The sequence below is a fragment of the Colletotrichum costaricense genome (genome assembly GCF_030867565.1).
Source record: "Colletotrichum costaricense strain IMI 309622 chromosome Unknown Scaffold_17.1, whole genome shotgun sequence".
Classification (NCBI taxonomy): Eukaryota; Fungi; Ascomycota; class Sordariomycetes; order Glomerellales; family Glomerellaceae; genus Colletotrichum; species Colletotrichum costaricense.
This window is the reverse complement of record NW_026848246.1, coordinates 105342-120712: the sequence shown is the minus strand read 5'-3', so window position 1 is coordinate 120712 and position 15371 is coordinate 105342. Positions and strand designations below refer to the sequence as shown.

General features: G+C 50.4%; 6 protein-coding genes across 6 annotated transcripts; 5 read left to right on the top strand and 1 right to left on the bottom strand.

Moving 5' to 3' along the window:
- Positions 1-736: 736 nt before the first annotated feature.
- Positions 737-3522, top strand: CCOS01_13217 (fungal specific transcription factor; the record flags this gene model as incomplete). Its single annotated transcript, XM_060461363.1, has 2 exons — positions 737-2346; positions 2400-3522. The coding sequence occupies 2 exons, from the start codon at positions 737-739 to the stop codon at positions 3520-3522; spliced, it is 2733 nt and encodes a 910-aa protein (XP_060307791.1).
- A 923-nt stretch (positions 3523-4445) lies between these two features.
- Positions 4446-4958, top strand: CCOS01_13216 (uncharacterized protein; the record flags this gene model as incomplete). Its single annotated transcript, XM_060461362.1, has 1 exon — positions 4446-4958. One exon carries the CDS (start codon positions 4446-4448, stop codon positions 4956-4958), a length of 513 nt encoding a protein of 170 aa, XP_060307790.1.
- Positions 4959-5652: 694 nt separating this feature from the next.
- Positions 5653-7593, bottom strand: CCOS01_13215 (uncharacterized protein; the record flags this gene model as incomplete). Its single annotated transcript, XM_060461361.1, has 3 exons — positions 5653-6682; positions 6734-7126; positions 7208-7593. The coding sequence occupies 3 exons, from the start codon at positions 7591-7593 to the stop codon at positions 5653-5655; spliced, it is 1809 nt and encodes a 602-aa protein (XP_060307789.1).
- A 255-nt stretch (positions 7594-7848) lies between these two features.
- On the top strand, positions 7849-9483 carry CCOS01_13214 (uncharacterized protein; the record flags this gene model as incomplete). The annotated part of the gene is made up of 2 exons (XM_060461360.1): positions 7849-8209; positions 8285-9483. 2 exons carry the CDS (start codon positions 7849-7851, stop codon positions 9481-9483), a joined length of 1560 nt encoding a protein of 519 aa, XP_060307788.1.
- Positions 9484-12580: 3097 nt separating this feature from the next.
- CCOS01_13213 (uncharacterized protein) lies at positions 12581-13737 on the top strand (the record flags this gene model as incomplete). The annotated part of the gene is made up of 3 exons (XM_060461359.1): positions 12581-12929; positions 13011-13410; positions 13482-13737. 3 exons carry the CDS (start codon positions 12581-12583, stop codon positions 13735-13737), a joined length of 1005 nt encoding a protein of 334 aa, XP_060307787.1.
- Positions 13738-14379: 642 nt separating this feature from the next.
- Positions 14380-15099, top strand: CCOS01_13212 (uncharacterized protein; the record flags this gene model as incomplete). Its single annotated transcript, XM_060461358.1, has 2 exons — positions 14380-14764; positions 14846-15099. The coding sequence occupies 2 exons, from the start codon at positions 14380-14382 to the stop codon at positions 15097-15099; spliced, it is 639 nt and encodes a 212-aa protein (XP_060307786.1).
- Between the last annotated feature and the right edge of the window lie 272 nt (positions 15100-15371).

The window sequence follows — 15371 nt, the reverse complement described above, 5'->3', positions numbered from 1 at the left end:
CTGCCCGTGGCTGAGATGCGCCAGCGTCACCTTTGCTCCAAGACATGTGCTGCTTTCTCGCCCAACCGTTATTCTCAGTCATCCTTTCAGTGAGAAATCTCACGTTCTGATGACCGTGTACCAGACAACTCATAAGCGCCCTTATAATAACCAACCCAAGGCTGACTCGAGGCTGCAATATCGTCCAAAGAGCACAGCTGCTTCAAAACCGATGAGATAGCGGCAGCCCACCAGTCTTTAAGTATTATATCGTCATCAAAGGCCAAGCCTCGATAATCGACTCCCTTGGCTCGTTATCAGGCCTCGCGCCAACTCGCACGCTCTGCACGCCCAATAGCCTGCCGCTTCTTTATCTCAACGACAGGGTACCTTCAACATCGACGGAGAGGTGAGACGCCCGCAGCCCGCGAACCACCCCTCCACACCCCTCTCTCTCTCTCCACGGTTCTCGCTCCCGTCCCTGCGGTACCCCCTCCTTCGGCATCGGGTATCGCTGTCTTGCAGCTCTTGATTCTTATTGCTCCGGTGGGGGCCCTGGGCTGTCACTTCAGCTTGCTGCCGCCCGTCGCATCCACCCCGTCTCCCGGGGACTTGCTGTCCCCATCTGATTTCCACATCTCCGCGCACCGCATCAAAGTTGGACTCAGCATCTCCGGTCGCTCACCTCACCACTTCCGGTGCGTCAACGTCATCTCATTAGTTCGGAACTCGGCAGCCAGAGACGTGTCTTGGAAAGATGGACGATCAAGATCTCCTTTTGTCGTCCACATCCGGCGGCTCCCTGACCAATCCCCCGGAACAGCCCTCTTCATCATCCTCGTCCGCACCACAACCACAACCACCGGCGGCCAAGAAGAAGTCGTCGCGCAGAGGAGGCGATTCGGCGTCACAGAAGCGGCGCTGCGTGAGCACAGCATGTATCGCCTGCCGCCGGAGGAAATCGAAATGCGACGGAGCCGTGCCCAGCTGCGCTGCGTGCGCCAGCGTTTACGGCACCGAGTGCGTCTATGACCCAAACTCGGACCACCGCCGCAAGGGCGTCTACAAGGAAAAGGTCGATAGTATGAAGGCGCGCAACTCGACACTGCAGATTCTCATCGAGGCCATTCTCAACGCAAACGAGGATGAGGTCCCCGACATTGTGAAGAGGATCAGGACCTGCGACAGCCTTGACACTGTCGCTGAGCAGATCTTGAAACATGAGACTATGCTCCAGGAAGCCGAGGATAACGACAATGGAGACGACGGTTACACGATCGACATGCCCATCGAGGGTGAGAGGGAACTCGCTCGCAAGATGGGCGAACTGCGCCTCGAGAACGGCTCAGTACGCTTCATCGGAGGCACATCACATCTCATCTACCTCGGCGACTCAGGCGACGCCAACACAAACGAACCCGAATCCGACGCGAATCTCACCAATGAGGACCCCGTCACCAGCTGGACGAGAGTTACGCAAGATAAGGAACTCATCGCCCACCTCATGAACATGTACTTCAACTGGCACTACACATACTTCACGACACTATCAAAAACACTATTCTATCGTGACTTCTTCAAGGGGAAGCACGGTCTCAACTACAAAGGCACCATCTACTGCTCACCACTCCTAGTCAACGCCATGCTATCCCTCGGATGCCACTTCACCAGTGTGCCGGGAGCGTACGGGACGCCGGGGGACAGCCGTACAAAGGGCGACCATTTCTTTGCCGAGGCGAAGCGTCTGATTGTCGAGAATGATGAGTACGAACGGCCCAAGCTCACGACCGTCCAGGCTCTGGCGCTCATGTCCGTCCGGGAGGCCGGCTGCGGGCGGGAGGCGAAAGGCTGGGTGTACTCGGGTATGGCTTTCCGCATGGCCCAGGATATTGGCCTCAACTTTGACGACGGCGGCATGTCTAATGACAAGGAGAATCTCGGCGAGCACGCCGTCGACGCAAGGCGAATGACGTTTTGGGGGTGCTTCCTCTTCGATAAGGCGTGGTCGAACTATCTGGGTCGCCTCCCGCAGATACCCAAGAACTCGTACAACGTGCCCAAGTACGACGTCTTTCCCTCTGAGGATGCGGAACTGTGGGCGCCTTATACGGATACGGGGTTCGATCAGACGTGCAGTCAGCCGTCGAGGACGCGAGCCGTGGGGTTACAACTCTCGAAGCTTTGTGAGATAAGCAGCGATTTACTTTTATTCTTTTATCATCCAAATCACATTGGCCGCTCGAGTGGGAAATCGGTGGAACTCAAGAAGCTGAGCGAGCTTCACCGGAGGCTGGAGGACTGGCGAAAGGAACTACCAAACGAACTGGAACCAAAGGAAGGACAACTCCCTAACGTAATCCTCGTACAGTAAGCCCGCCACCACACTCTTCAACAAACTCACGATACTAACATTATCCCAGCATGTTCTTCCACCTCCAGTACATCCACCTCTTCCGCCCTTTCCTGAAATATACACCCGCAGCCTCACCCCTCCCATCTCACGTCTCCCCACGCCGCATCTGCACAGCCAACGCCGGCGCAATCTCCAAACTCATGCGCCTCTACAAGAAAAATTGGAACCTCCGGCAAATCTGCAACATCGCCGTCTACATGGTCCACAGCGCCTGCACCATCCACATGCTCAACCTCCCCGAGAAGACAGCCAAGCGCGACATCATCCACGGCGTGAAGCATCTCGAGGAAATCGCCGAAGACTGGCTCTGCGCGCGCCGCACGCTAAGCATCATCAGCGTGCTGGCGCGAAAATGGAACGTCGAATTGCCCGAGGAGGCCGAGGCCGTGCTGCGGAGGACGGACGAGACGTACGGCACGTTTAGTACCTCTGACGTACCGTCGCCGAGGTCGAATCTCACTGTTGCGTCGTCGCCTTCGCCGACGCAGGGCCCTGTTTCGCCGGTGATGGGTAAGCCGGATCAGTATAGCCCGCTTAACCAGTTTGCGCAACCGCAGACTGGCGAGCAGGATGTGGCGCCTAGTCCGACGGATCTGCTCATGGCGAGCGCGTCTCTTGCGCAGATCAGCGGCGCGAGACCGCCCTCTCATCAATCTCACAACGGAATGGGCATAGGACCCAACTCTCTAGGCGGCTGGTCCCAAGCCGGCCTCGCCCAGTCGATACCGACATACCAACAGCAACAACGTTTCACACCAATGAACAACAACCTCGCCCCATCACAGACATCCCGCGCCGGACCCGGCAGCGCGTCGCGGCAGCAGCAACTATCCCCCGGCCAGGTCTTCCAAGGCCTAGACCAGGACTGGTTCCTCAACGACGGCGCAAAGTGGCACCAGAACTTTGAAGCGTGGAACATGGCCACGTCTCAGCCCGGCGGCGGAGGCGGAGGCGGGATGCCGGCGAGCGATCAGATGTTTATGTTTTCGAGCGGGAGTGGGGGTATGCAGCCGCCGCCTCCGCAATCGCAGCCGCAGCCGCCGAGGCAGTCGTCTGAGGATACGGCGAGTCCTAATTTTGAAGGGTTGAATTCATTGGATACCCATGGGTGGTTGCCGGGGCTGGATTAGGACTTGGAGTTCCATTGTAATCTACCTTCCCAGCAACAGACTTATGTGCGGCCCTATGAATTGAGAATAGATGAATGAATGTAAGAACAACGCCGCGTCTTCCATCTTAATTTTGTGCCACTATGCGCTCCCAAGATTGAAATCTCCGCGACTTGGAGAGGCTTGATTGATTTTCAACATGACCCCTGACCAGGATTTGGCTGGGCCGTCTTCTAGTCCGCAGGCATTTGCATGACCGATCTCTCATTTCGAGGCTCCTTTGTCCTCTTGAAGAATGAAGCGACGGGACTGTTCATCCCCTTACCACGTCCAAGTGGACAAGGTTAGCCATGGCAGGTTATATAGACCAACAAAGACTCATGAACAGCGTTATATCGATTTCAGGAATCATCGAGGTGGACAAAGTCTGAGGTGCTTAAACAAAGAATCCCGGCAGACCTGTCCATTTACAAACTTGAACATATATTTCGGTCTTGTTCGCAATTTCCCAGCTGTTTCCTAACCCTCATCAACTTCTCGCGCTGCCAAAGATGGCGCCACCGCGTACTAGCAAAGCGCTTACTTCAAACAACACCAATTGCGCAGCAACGACGGAGAAAAACTTTATGGAACCGGTTCGTGTGGCACCCTTGGTGGAAAAAATGCTTATTGTCTTCCAAACAATTGACTACCATCTTCGCGGTCGAACACTCGACTTCTTCTATGAGGAGCACGACTTAGGACAAGCTTACAAAAGACTCAAAAGATGGTCGAACGACTACAAGGTTCCTAATGGATACTGGGATAGCTATTTAGAGATATATAAAAAGCTGCGATGCCTTACGCTTCGGAAATTGAACAGCATTGCAAGAGTTCTTTGTTCGAGTAAGTGGTCATGCAGCTGCCGGAACACTCCAGGAGTTGCCTATTGACTCGAAAAGAACATGAAGCTTACCATCTCATCCTCATACATAGGACTCGCGGATCCGTCACTTTGGGCTGTGTGGGCACAGCAGAGGCCTTATGACTATCTCATCACCAAGGTCAGGGAACTGCGTGAAGAGATGGACAGGACCAAAGGTGCCTACTGCGATCCAGACTGCGGAGCTTTGGTACCGCTACACTGGACTGTGACGAACGAAGATGTCCGTCCTAAGATTACGGAACTTGCAGACGACCCAGCCGTGAAGCATTGGATTACACTGAATGACACTGCGCTGGATGACACTGTCAACCAGGTTATTGCAAAGTTGATAGAGAAGCAAGGCAGCGAGTGGAAGGAGGTCTGGGTCAAGGCGGTACTGAATGAGTTTGGTCAAATCTATGAAAGTATAGTCAGGGATATTGACTATTTGGAGGGGTTGTGGAAGTTGAAAACGATTCTGCCCGCCGACACGGTCGGGGAAAAGCAGCATCCGGTGTCATTCTTTCGGAGGTGCCTCGGACGCCGAAAGTAAAGACTTCTCGCAAAGGACTGAAGGTAGCAGAGTTCGTAGTAGTAGCTATTGGTATGTTCCCGTTTTGTTTTCACATCATGTGCCTACTGTTGCCACGTATTTGTTTACTTGACGGACACTCTTGTCGGCTCCCGTCTCGGAAGGATCGTCGCATAGCCTACGTGGAGGATGGAAAGAGAATATATTACGATGCGCTTGTGAATGGGTCTGTGTCTTATGAGTTCAGAATAGCTGGGAACTTGAGCCATGTCATCAAAGAATAGAAGTCTCCCGGGACCCTGTGGACCGCTCACGGTGCGAACGAAAGTTGTACTGCGCGAGATAGGTTCAACTTCGAGGACCGGCTTGTTGGGGAGATCTCACCTCGAGACAGCTTAGTCCTCTTTTAGTCTCTTATGGGTACTTTGGAGGCCCTTGGGAGAACAAGAGTTTGTCAAGTCATAACTTCCATATTGACTCGAATCTTTTCATCACCGGATCTGGTGGTCTCTGCAAAGCAGCTTCATGGGAAGGGAGGACGCGACGTCATCAAGAAACATTCCTGAACATTTCTTGAGGTTGAGGAAGACAACAATACCGTGAAACAATGTAATGACGTCTTCCCGTGGTCTTGAAGGTTGTGGACTGCGGGTATGACTTGTCCTACCCGGTCGCAGCCCAAACGTCAATTCCCTCAGGAAGCTGTCCAACATCTTCAATCATCGCTGACATCCAGTGTCTTGATCATATCGCTCAACTCGCAAACCACGCTCTCGTATACAGCCTGCTGCAAGCGCGGCTTCAACAAGTCGTCACCGAATCCAAAGTCACACTCCAGACATTTCCTGGTGAGGTCCCTGTACTTCGGACCCAAAGTAGGGACCTGCCGCGACAGCCTCCGAACGCTGAGAACGTCTTCCGGGGCCTCTAGGCTAGACCACCGTCCGATCTGAAGCAGAGTGATACCGAGACTCCAAAGCGTCAGGTTGCGTATACCGTACTCCAACTTTGCGCGCTCGGCAGCGCTCTCTACTTCGTTAGGGCTGCCGTCGCTGCTGTCCTGCACGGCCGTCGCCTCTATTCCCTCCATGCTTCGTGGTAGGCTTGCAGCGGATGACTGGACAAAGTCGAAGCCTAGATGGAGGGTCCGAAGGCACCTCGAAAAGTCCCCGCTCATCTGAAAGAAGGAGAGGTCCCGTAGGGTGAAGTACTCTCTCAGCCACGGCGTGGAGTAAAATTTGAGAACCGCGCTCACCATGTCACGAGCCAGCTTTAGTTGGTCGATAATGGAAAGCGTGGTCTCGGCAGGAGTCATCAACACGTCGTTCATTGACATCAGAGCTTGAGATGTGGTCATGATGTGGTTGTGATTGTCCACAGATCCAGGGTAAATCGAATGCCGGAATGGATCTTGCGATGAGCTGTCAATGTACCCTAGGCATTGATCGCTACAAACCCCTTCTGAGGCAAAGTTGAAGACGCTATTCAAGGCTGGGCATAGACCCTTTGAGCACAAGTTGACTGATGAGCCCTGGCGATGGTTCACGCCCCTCGTTGCGTCAAACTCATCATCTTCTTTGCCGGCCTCTTCTCGCACGTCTTCCGAAAAGCGGACCTTTCTTCGTTTCTGCCGGGGTCTTTCGTCTGGATCAGGTACGCCTGACGTAGAGTTGTCGGTTTCAGCAATCCACGTCCGTATCTGTGATCGCACTAGAATTCTAGCAAGTCTTTCCTGTACCACCGTTCTATGATCTTCAGCATACTACCCGGAAGGTATAAGCACTAGGAACGCTCACCTATCAGTAAGCTCATGGCCCATGCAGGATATAGCAACATGCATCTGAACATCGTCTTTGACCGTGGTATCCAGAAACAGTCGAACAGTATGGCGCATGCCGAGTACCTCGGTGGAAGTACTCGAGGTAGACCAAGCTTCGGCAAGGGCTTCGTGGAAGGCTTTCGACGCTCTCCTGACTTGACCGATATGCCCGTATTCTTGGCTTAGTTTCCCAGGAGGTTGCTTCGTTGCTATGAGCTCATTCTTATTCCGTCTCAGCTCACTCCTCTGCTCTCGGATACGTTTGAGGTCGTCGATGGACGCTCGCAGATCTTGGATATGTTTCTCGAACCTGGATTCGTCCAGTGAGATTTTCACCCGTCCGCGAAGCCGACGCACAGCATCTTTGAGACTTTCACCCTAGAATTGTGATGGCATGTCAGTTCTCTCTTCTATCATTCTCGTATGCCATGTTCCACTTGCCTGTCGGCACTCTGCCGTGAGTCCGTCGAAGCAGCGGAAGTCGTCCTGAAAGCTTTGCGCCGCGCCGACGATGTCTTCAATCACGCCCTGGCAGACATCATAATCCTCATCGAGTGCTTTTCTCATCTCTTCCTCAATCTGAGAGCTATGCCATTGTTGAGTGTTCTCATTCTCAAGCATTGAGGCGATCGTCTCTTCATTCTCAACAGTTCGTCTAAGCAGCAGGTGTATCTCATTCGTAAAGAAGTTCAGTTGACGGTCAACTTGCTTTTGGATGCGCCGGACTTCTCTCGAGTAGTGTCGAAACGTCTTGAATTTCTTGCGGACAACAGAGCATGCCTTGATTGCTCCGCCGACCAACGGCAAGAGGCCCAAAGTCAGAGAGAATGGATCCATTTGCACATCCGTTTCAGATCTTCCAGTTCATGATTCTATCCTAGGAATGTGTTCTTTTCTACCACCTCAAAATGTAAAGATCAGGCTGTTGACACCAGGTCTGGCATAACAGGCGGCAAAAGGCGTCAGCTCATTGGTTAAAGCACCATTGCGCCTCAAGGAGGCAGGCTGGCGATTATGTTGGAACATGTTGTTACCCCGCTCGCACTTTCGCCGTCACTGCCTTATCCACAACCACGTCTGTCGATGAAGAAAATGGATTCTTTGAATCTCAAGAAAGAAGGAAACGTTGACACGAGCTATCTCATCCGGTTGTTCCTAAATGCGGCGGCCGGAGAAACACCACATGTGGGTGCTAGCCTTGTTGCACGCCTGACTGAAGGAACGGTCGCCGTGTTTCAGGACATCAACAAATATCTGATCGACAGATTTAATGGAATTTCAGAATCACGATCATACTCTGTTAGTCTTAGAAGAAGCTCCGACAGACTTCAGCTCTGGTCAGACGGATATGGGATTTCCAGCGCAGCCTCCGATGAAATCTTCGATCGATCTTGTCGGTTACGAGGTGCAACGCTTGAGATTCTATGCAGTATAGGGTCGACTCTCACTGAAAGTAAGTCTGAAGTTCGCCGAGTAATATTTCAAATCGAAGTTGCACCGAAGCTAATTGTCGTTGTCCAACATTTAGGGCTCGTAGCATCAACTTGGGCGACAGGCCTTTTAGGAAAGACACAACTTTCAGAAAGCTTTACGAACAAGGTGGAAAACTTACGGCAACTGATACAAGAAGCCGAAGACGACCTTTCAAAGAGTGAATCTTCGACTGGATCATCAGAGTATGATGATGACGATATCGCGCAAATTACCGCAGATCTTGAAGCAGACACCAGAAGTTTGATGGACCTCGATAGCTTATTCTCTGAACCCATCTTTGATATTGAACACGCGAGGCAACCCCTTGACTCGTCTTGGCACAAGTGGAAACCGCACGAACCTTACAGACAACTCATAGGCAAGCAATTTCCCAAAGCGAATGAGGAGCTCGTCACCAGTCTCGGGAAGGCCAATTATGAGCGATTCTTGAGAGGCAAAGAGCAAAGGGACAAGAATTTTTGGGCATGGTGTGAGGATCCAAAGGGACCTCGGCTGATGCATCCGAGTGAGATCAAGGGTTTGGAACCTACGAGCTCTAAGTTCACAGATTCAGGCCTTGGATCATCTATTCCTTCATCTTACGCCGAGACAATCATGTCATACCACGGCGGTGAAGGGACCTCAGTACGCTTGCCGCCTCTACCCAGGAGCTCCAGGGGTGGGTTTCTCTGCATGGCGTGCGGTAGAGCGACTGCTGTGGAAAATAAGTCTGCATGGAAACGGCACTTGTACAACGACTTGATGCCTTGGCAATGCCTAGAACCCTCGTGTGGGCATCTGGGTGTCTTCGGCACTCGTGAAGATTGGGTCTCACACCTCGCTCTCGACCACTTTGGGCCCGAGTGGAAAGAATCCGAGTGTCCGCTATGCCGGAAAGACACCGGTTGTGGCAAGACTGCTATTCTAAGTCACCTCGGAGGTCATCTTGAAGAGATCTCTCTTGCGGCTCTCCCTTCAAACCCTGATTCGGACACAGAAAGCCAGCCATCGAACACCAGTCAGCAAGATAAAGTTGCTGGTAGTGATGCCGAGGAAATCAACTCAGCCGCAGGGATCATGGTTGTAGAGTGTCCTCCTACTCATCCAGATGATACCCAAATCTTTGAGATGACACGAGAAGGGCCAGTCACTCTTGAAGAAGTCGCAGACTATCTTGGGGAAGTTATGCGCCAGGGGCCTAATTTTGAAGACGAGTTTCTCCATCTACTGCAAAATTATGAATTTGATATGTAAGGCACAAATTTCATGTCCTCTCCGTTAACACGCTGTTGTTTACTAAATTAATATTCTCACAGCATCTCGACCCAAGAATTCTACGTCAGTATGAAGAGTATTCTTTCTAATCGCCCTGACTTCAGGGGTCGTCCATGGTCTGAGGAAACCTTTCCCCATGATCAAATGAAATTGAAGTTGAAGCTGCCCGATAACTAATCTGTGTCTCGTTCAAGAGACACTTTGCCGGGGTTTCAACGTCGAATTTGCCCGCCAGATATACGCGGCTGAGAGCGGGAGCTTCAATCCGTCTACATCACATGGGAGGGGGAATAGGAGCCGTTTCAAAGATTGATCAATGCAATGATACGTCCTCCAAATTATGATATTTTCTAGAAGTCAAGGGACTAATGTTTAGAAGGAGGGAGTGAAGAGAGATGAGTGGTAACTGCTGCTATAGCAGTTGGAGGATTTTCTTCTAGTAATTTGAAGTGAGGCGAGACACTGATACCAAAGAACCAGCTCGGCTTTTGCCCAAATTATACTATGAACACACACTCTGTCTACTCGTTGCTGCACCAAATAAGAGATGTTGCTTGCACAAAAGTTGAGGTGGGCTGTAGGGTAGTACGCATGTAGACGAGAGCCGGGATATGCTACTTCGCCATTTCAATGTCGTAATATGAATGTTTCTGAGCCTGAGCTGACTTGATTCTCCGTAGAATCAAGTAAAAGCAGAATGCCTAGGATCCATGATACTACAAACTTCAAGTTCCCGATGCTCTTATCTCACTACTTATATCGTGTTCCTCTGCGTAACTTTCTCAATCACTTTAATGCCCCAGAACCAAATGGTAACATGACTTCACGATACAAGAAAGCAGTGTGGTCTAGGTATACTATCCTGCATCTTCCTGCGCACGATAATAGCGGTCTCTGCTGTGCTAGAGTCTCTGGAAGATCTGGGGCCTTACATCTGCTCGTCTATCGATAAATTTCTATTATTTTCCATATACGTTCACGGTGAATGAATGAACAAGGTCATAGACTAAGGCTTTGTTCTCTGTTTCGGTATATGACGCTGCGGGCTAACGAAGCATACCAAGGCAGGTTATACGGCTGAACAAAGATACATGAACAACGGGCCTGTGATTTGAAGTTGACTTATCGGCAGATATATCAGGAGTCCTGAACAAAGGATGCCGGTGGACCTGTTCAAACATACTTAATCTGCTCTGATACATCGTTCTCCTGTTCTTCAGCTCTTTCGATCTGCGTAACCCTCTCACATTGCCAACCGGAAAGACGGAGCCACAAAATAAGGTGAAAATAAGCACAAGAAAAGACTTAACGTGCTTAGGGGAAGGCCCTAGAGGACCACTTCAGGTGACATTGTTTACGGCACAAATTATCGCTATCTTGAAAGACACTACGAACACCTTGCCTTGCGAGCCAGAGTCAGACTTCTGTATCCAGCAGCATGATATTCGGCAGATTCACAATCAACTCAAGCTCTGGATGAACCTTCATCACAATGGCAGTCAGGGTCTGCGTGCTATCTTGGAGAAATCTAGCGAGGGGCGATGCAAAACGCTCAAGATCTTGAGTACGATGACGATTCTTATTTCAAGTAAGTAGTCGTGCGTGAATCGCCTACATAGTGTCTTTTGTAATATATCGACAGAAGCTTACCAGTTAATCCCATTTACAGGGCTTATATCTCCGTCTCTTTGGTCACTCTGGGTAAAAAGGCCACTTCCAGACTCTCTTAAGACCAAGACTGAGAATTTGCATACATGGCTCCAACGGGCAGAAGATGGATATGAAGACGGAGATAGAGATTCCACAATCATCCCACTCAAGGGTCGCAAAGATGAAATCAATCATATCATCCGAAGCTTGGCTGACAACGCTGCATCTTTGATACAGCTGCACCCCCCTTCTGAGAAGACGGCCACCAACCGTGCTCTCAACACGATCGAAAGAGGGCAACTGTCTCTAATGCAACAAGAGGGTCGGATGATACCGCAGGAAAAGTTTGACCCAAAAGTTCTCGCAGAGGTAGTGGGAAAGGCGCTATTTCAAGTTCGTGAGAATGGGTGGGTTTCCGTTTTCATGTCTCCCGTATATCATTCATACATGTGTTCACACTTGTCTGATCAGTCTCCAGACTTTCTAACCATGAAGAAGAGGAGGAGGAAGACGCAGAGGCTCCCGAAATAACGCCAGAAATGCTGCGTAAATCCATCCAAAAGTTATCCGCTCTTCGTGAGAGAGAGAACAATCCAAGTAGTTCAGATTCAATGGGAACGTCACTGGGGCGGGCAGAGTTCGCCGCTTCAAGGGTCGATTCAAGTAAGCAAGATCTTGAACTGTTTATAATGGCGTCGGGACAACTGTCGGCACAGATTTCGCAGTCCAAGTCCAATGGACCTCGGTGACTTGATGAATTAATGCAAAAGTCGATGTCATAGTATAGTATATATAGGATACCTTACTCATCTGAGGTGAAGCAATCAGATGCCCAGTTTGAAACCACAGTCGAGGCTACCTATTCTTGGTGCATTATTTTCTGAAAGGGCCTCTGGTGAAGGTAGCTGAACCGGACTTTAGAGAAACGTGGCAAACGCGGCAGCTTTTGGTCAAGAGAGCCAGGCTGCGCTGTTGAGGTTTCCCCACGAGATACGAGAACTTATCCATTGCTTGAGCCTCAAAATCGCCAGCGTCTTGACGCCAGCGAGGTCTCTCCCTGGCTACTCCCGGCAAAGCTCACATCCTAGCCGCAAGTCGCGTTGTCGTTCGAATCTGGGCCCAAGCTGGTTGTGCGTGTGGGAAAGTACTTTTGCTTGCCGCCGGGGTTGCTAAGGTTGATCATGTCAGGTAACGTCGAGCAACAAAGACACACGAACAGCGTCACTGTGATCTGAAGAAGAACATAGATCAACAAAGATGTTAGAACAGCACTACTGTGGTTTGATCAATCGTCCAAAAAACACTTAAACTCTGCAACAAAGGAGAACAGTGAGCCCCCAAATGTATTTGACCTGTTTTCCCTCGCCATCCCGATTTCATGTTTCGTTAGCTCCTTATCTTGATTTCGTCACTCGCATCACCAAAGATGGAGTCGCATTCCATCCTCCATGCCGAGGAACTGTATGACCGCTTACTCTCACTCGAGGGAGCCACGGTTCAAAAGACATCTCTCACACAAATCAGTCCTTTATCCCGCGTAGTGAGAACAATGATCGTCATCTTTGAGCTCACCACCAAGACTTTGGCACGCGAGCTCAAAATAGAATACTCCGTTGAATACGATCTAGAGCTAAGGAGTCTAGAAGGGAGCCTTGCGAGACTTAAAAGATGTCACAATGATTATCAATGCTCCGACGGGCATTCGGAGCTGCCGCATGAGTGGCATACGGCAAGGTTCAATGTCTTGAGCGGAATTGCATACGAGCTCATGTGCTGTACGTACCAGGGCCCCTCTGGAGCTTTGAACGGTTTTTCTTGAAGATTAATGGAAGTTAATCATCTTACCCCGTGCATAGGGCTCAACATGGAGCAAAGACCGGGGGAACTCAAACAAGTTAAGCCACTGGTGCGATTTCTCAAAAGGCACAGAAAGGGCCCCGATGATAGCGCAAAGGATCAATATACCGAGAAGGCCGAAGACGAAAAAGACAACGAGACGCTCGAGTTGATGCAGGAGGCAAAGAGTAACGGCGGAGACAGCACAATTTATGGACTGATACGAGATGCACGCGAGTGGGGATACAATCACGGATTTTTGGCTATAGAGTCCGATGCTGCCCACGAAGACTTCAATATCAGGGTGACAAACTTAGCAGCATACACCATCTCCTTGGAGTTTTTGCAGTTCAAACGAATAAAAGATGAAGGTTCTGAAAAGGCCCTCAGCCGCATGCTAAATAAGCTTCGTGAGGGGAAGTATGTTGACATTTCTCTATCATCTGTCTTCTGCCGCTAAATATGTTTTCACTTGGCTGACACTCTCGGAGGCTTGAGCGGGAAGATGCGAAACTCCTAAAGGAACACGAGGCGGCTATAGTGAACGGCGCGTGGTACGCGGCTCCGAACCCGCTCTCTAGCGAGGACAAAGAAGGCACCAAAGTCATCGATGAGGAGTCACAGCGCATTCGAGATCGGACGATTAGGGAAATCTTTGGGAGAGTAGGCAAGATTTTCGCCGCGGTAGGGCATGACTTGTACGAACCCGAGCGTCATGACGTCGGCGAGGGCGAGATAGAGGCTTAAATAGTAGACGGCCCTCTCGTAGGCTGATGACAGAAATTGACGGGGAAATCTGGCTTTAGTGATTTCAATCGTGTACTTATGCTCATGGCGTTGCGGTCTAAGTTGAAGATAATTTGGTCTCGCCGCCAAATATAAGACTAAATGGCGTGTTGGAAAGAGTTTAGATGTTGTAAGGCCTCAAACGCGATTAAATGAAGAAGACGTCTGACTGCTTGGCCCTTGAATACAGTAGGTGTTTGGTTTCTTTGAATTATACATGTAGATATCTCAGTATTCTATCAATCGGGGTCTCTGGTCACTGAATGCTCGAGGTATCGCCCTGACAACCCCGCCAAAGCCCATGACCCAGCTACAAGTCAGATTGCTATGGAGCGTCTGGTTCGATAACACATAGGAAAGCATCACTGGTAACCGCGAGGGGCTAGCGAGGTGGACCATGTCAGATGATGTCTTCAACAAAGACATGAACAGCGTTATTGTGATCTGAGAATTCATGGACCAAAGGTATCCAGACTCTTTGACAAAGAACAGCGAACAGTGAACCTTCATATGGATATTTAATCTTCTCTCGCTCGTCATTACCATGTGTTTCAATCTAGGTCTATCCTATGTTCGCCATCTTCCCACGTCACGTTGCAAAAGATGGAGTTATCAAATGATAGCAAGAATGCTAACCAACACAATAACGAGCTCACAATCTTGGAGTCAGACGCCCAAGAGACATCTAATGATAAAGAAATCCACTTAGCCAGCCTTACTAGGGCGACAACCTTTATCTTTGAACTCGCGATGGTGATGTTGGCACGCGATCTCGCAGGAAGCAACGAGTTGGAGGAGGAACTTGCCAGCCTGAAGAGAAGCCTCCGCAGGCTTCAGAAATGCCAGGAAGGGCACATCATTCCTGCTAAGAATTCAGACGATAGCTCCGACGAGGGCGAGGGCTCTAACACGTACCCAAAGGTAGAGGGTAAGTGGCAATCTGAGAAGGGCAAGACTTTGTATCGCATCTCTGGGATTCTTATGTCGAGTAAGTGAAAAGGGCTCCCCTGGAAGTATAGTAAGTTTCTCTTGTGACTTGATGGAAGCTAACAATGTACCCCGTGTTTAGGGCTCATGGCTCCATTGACTTGGACAGAGAAACCATTTCCCCGCCTTCAAGCAGTACGTCAATTTATCAAGGAGACAGAAGCCGGAGGCGGAGATATTGTGATGCATTACCTTCTTACGGCCCCGTTGACTGCCTCTGACAATGGCAAAGACCATATCTGGCCCATCGCGCTTAATTTAGAAGCAGCTACCATACATTTGATGAAGTTGCAGTACGAAGGATACTCCAACCCTGGAGTTGATGAATGTCTTTGAAGGGCATAAGAGAGATCGGTCGAAGACCTCACGCTCACGGAGTACGTTTGCATTTCTATGCTATTTGTGCCAGCTGTCTCTACTTGACTAAACAACATTGTAACAGCCCCTCGGAGTTTGCATCGTCAATCCTTCGATTTAAACGGGCGTGCAGAGTGTCGGACAAGTCATTCGATGCGTGGAAGGAGACTGAACTGCATCCTGACAAGTACGACACATCGTTCCACCCATGGTCGGCGGGTTGGATCGAATATATGACAGCTATGAGGAGG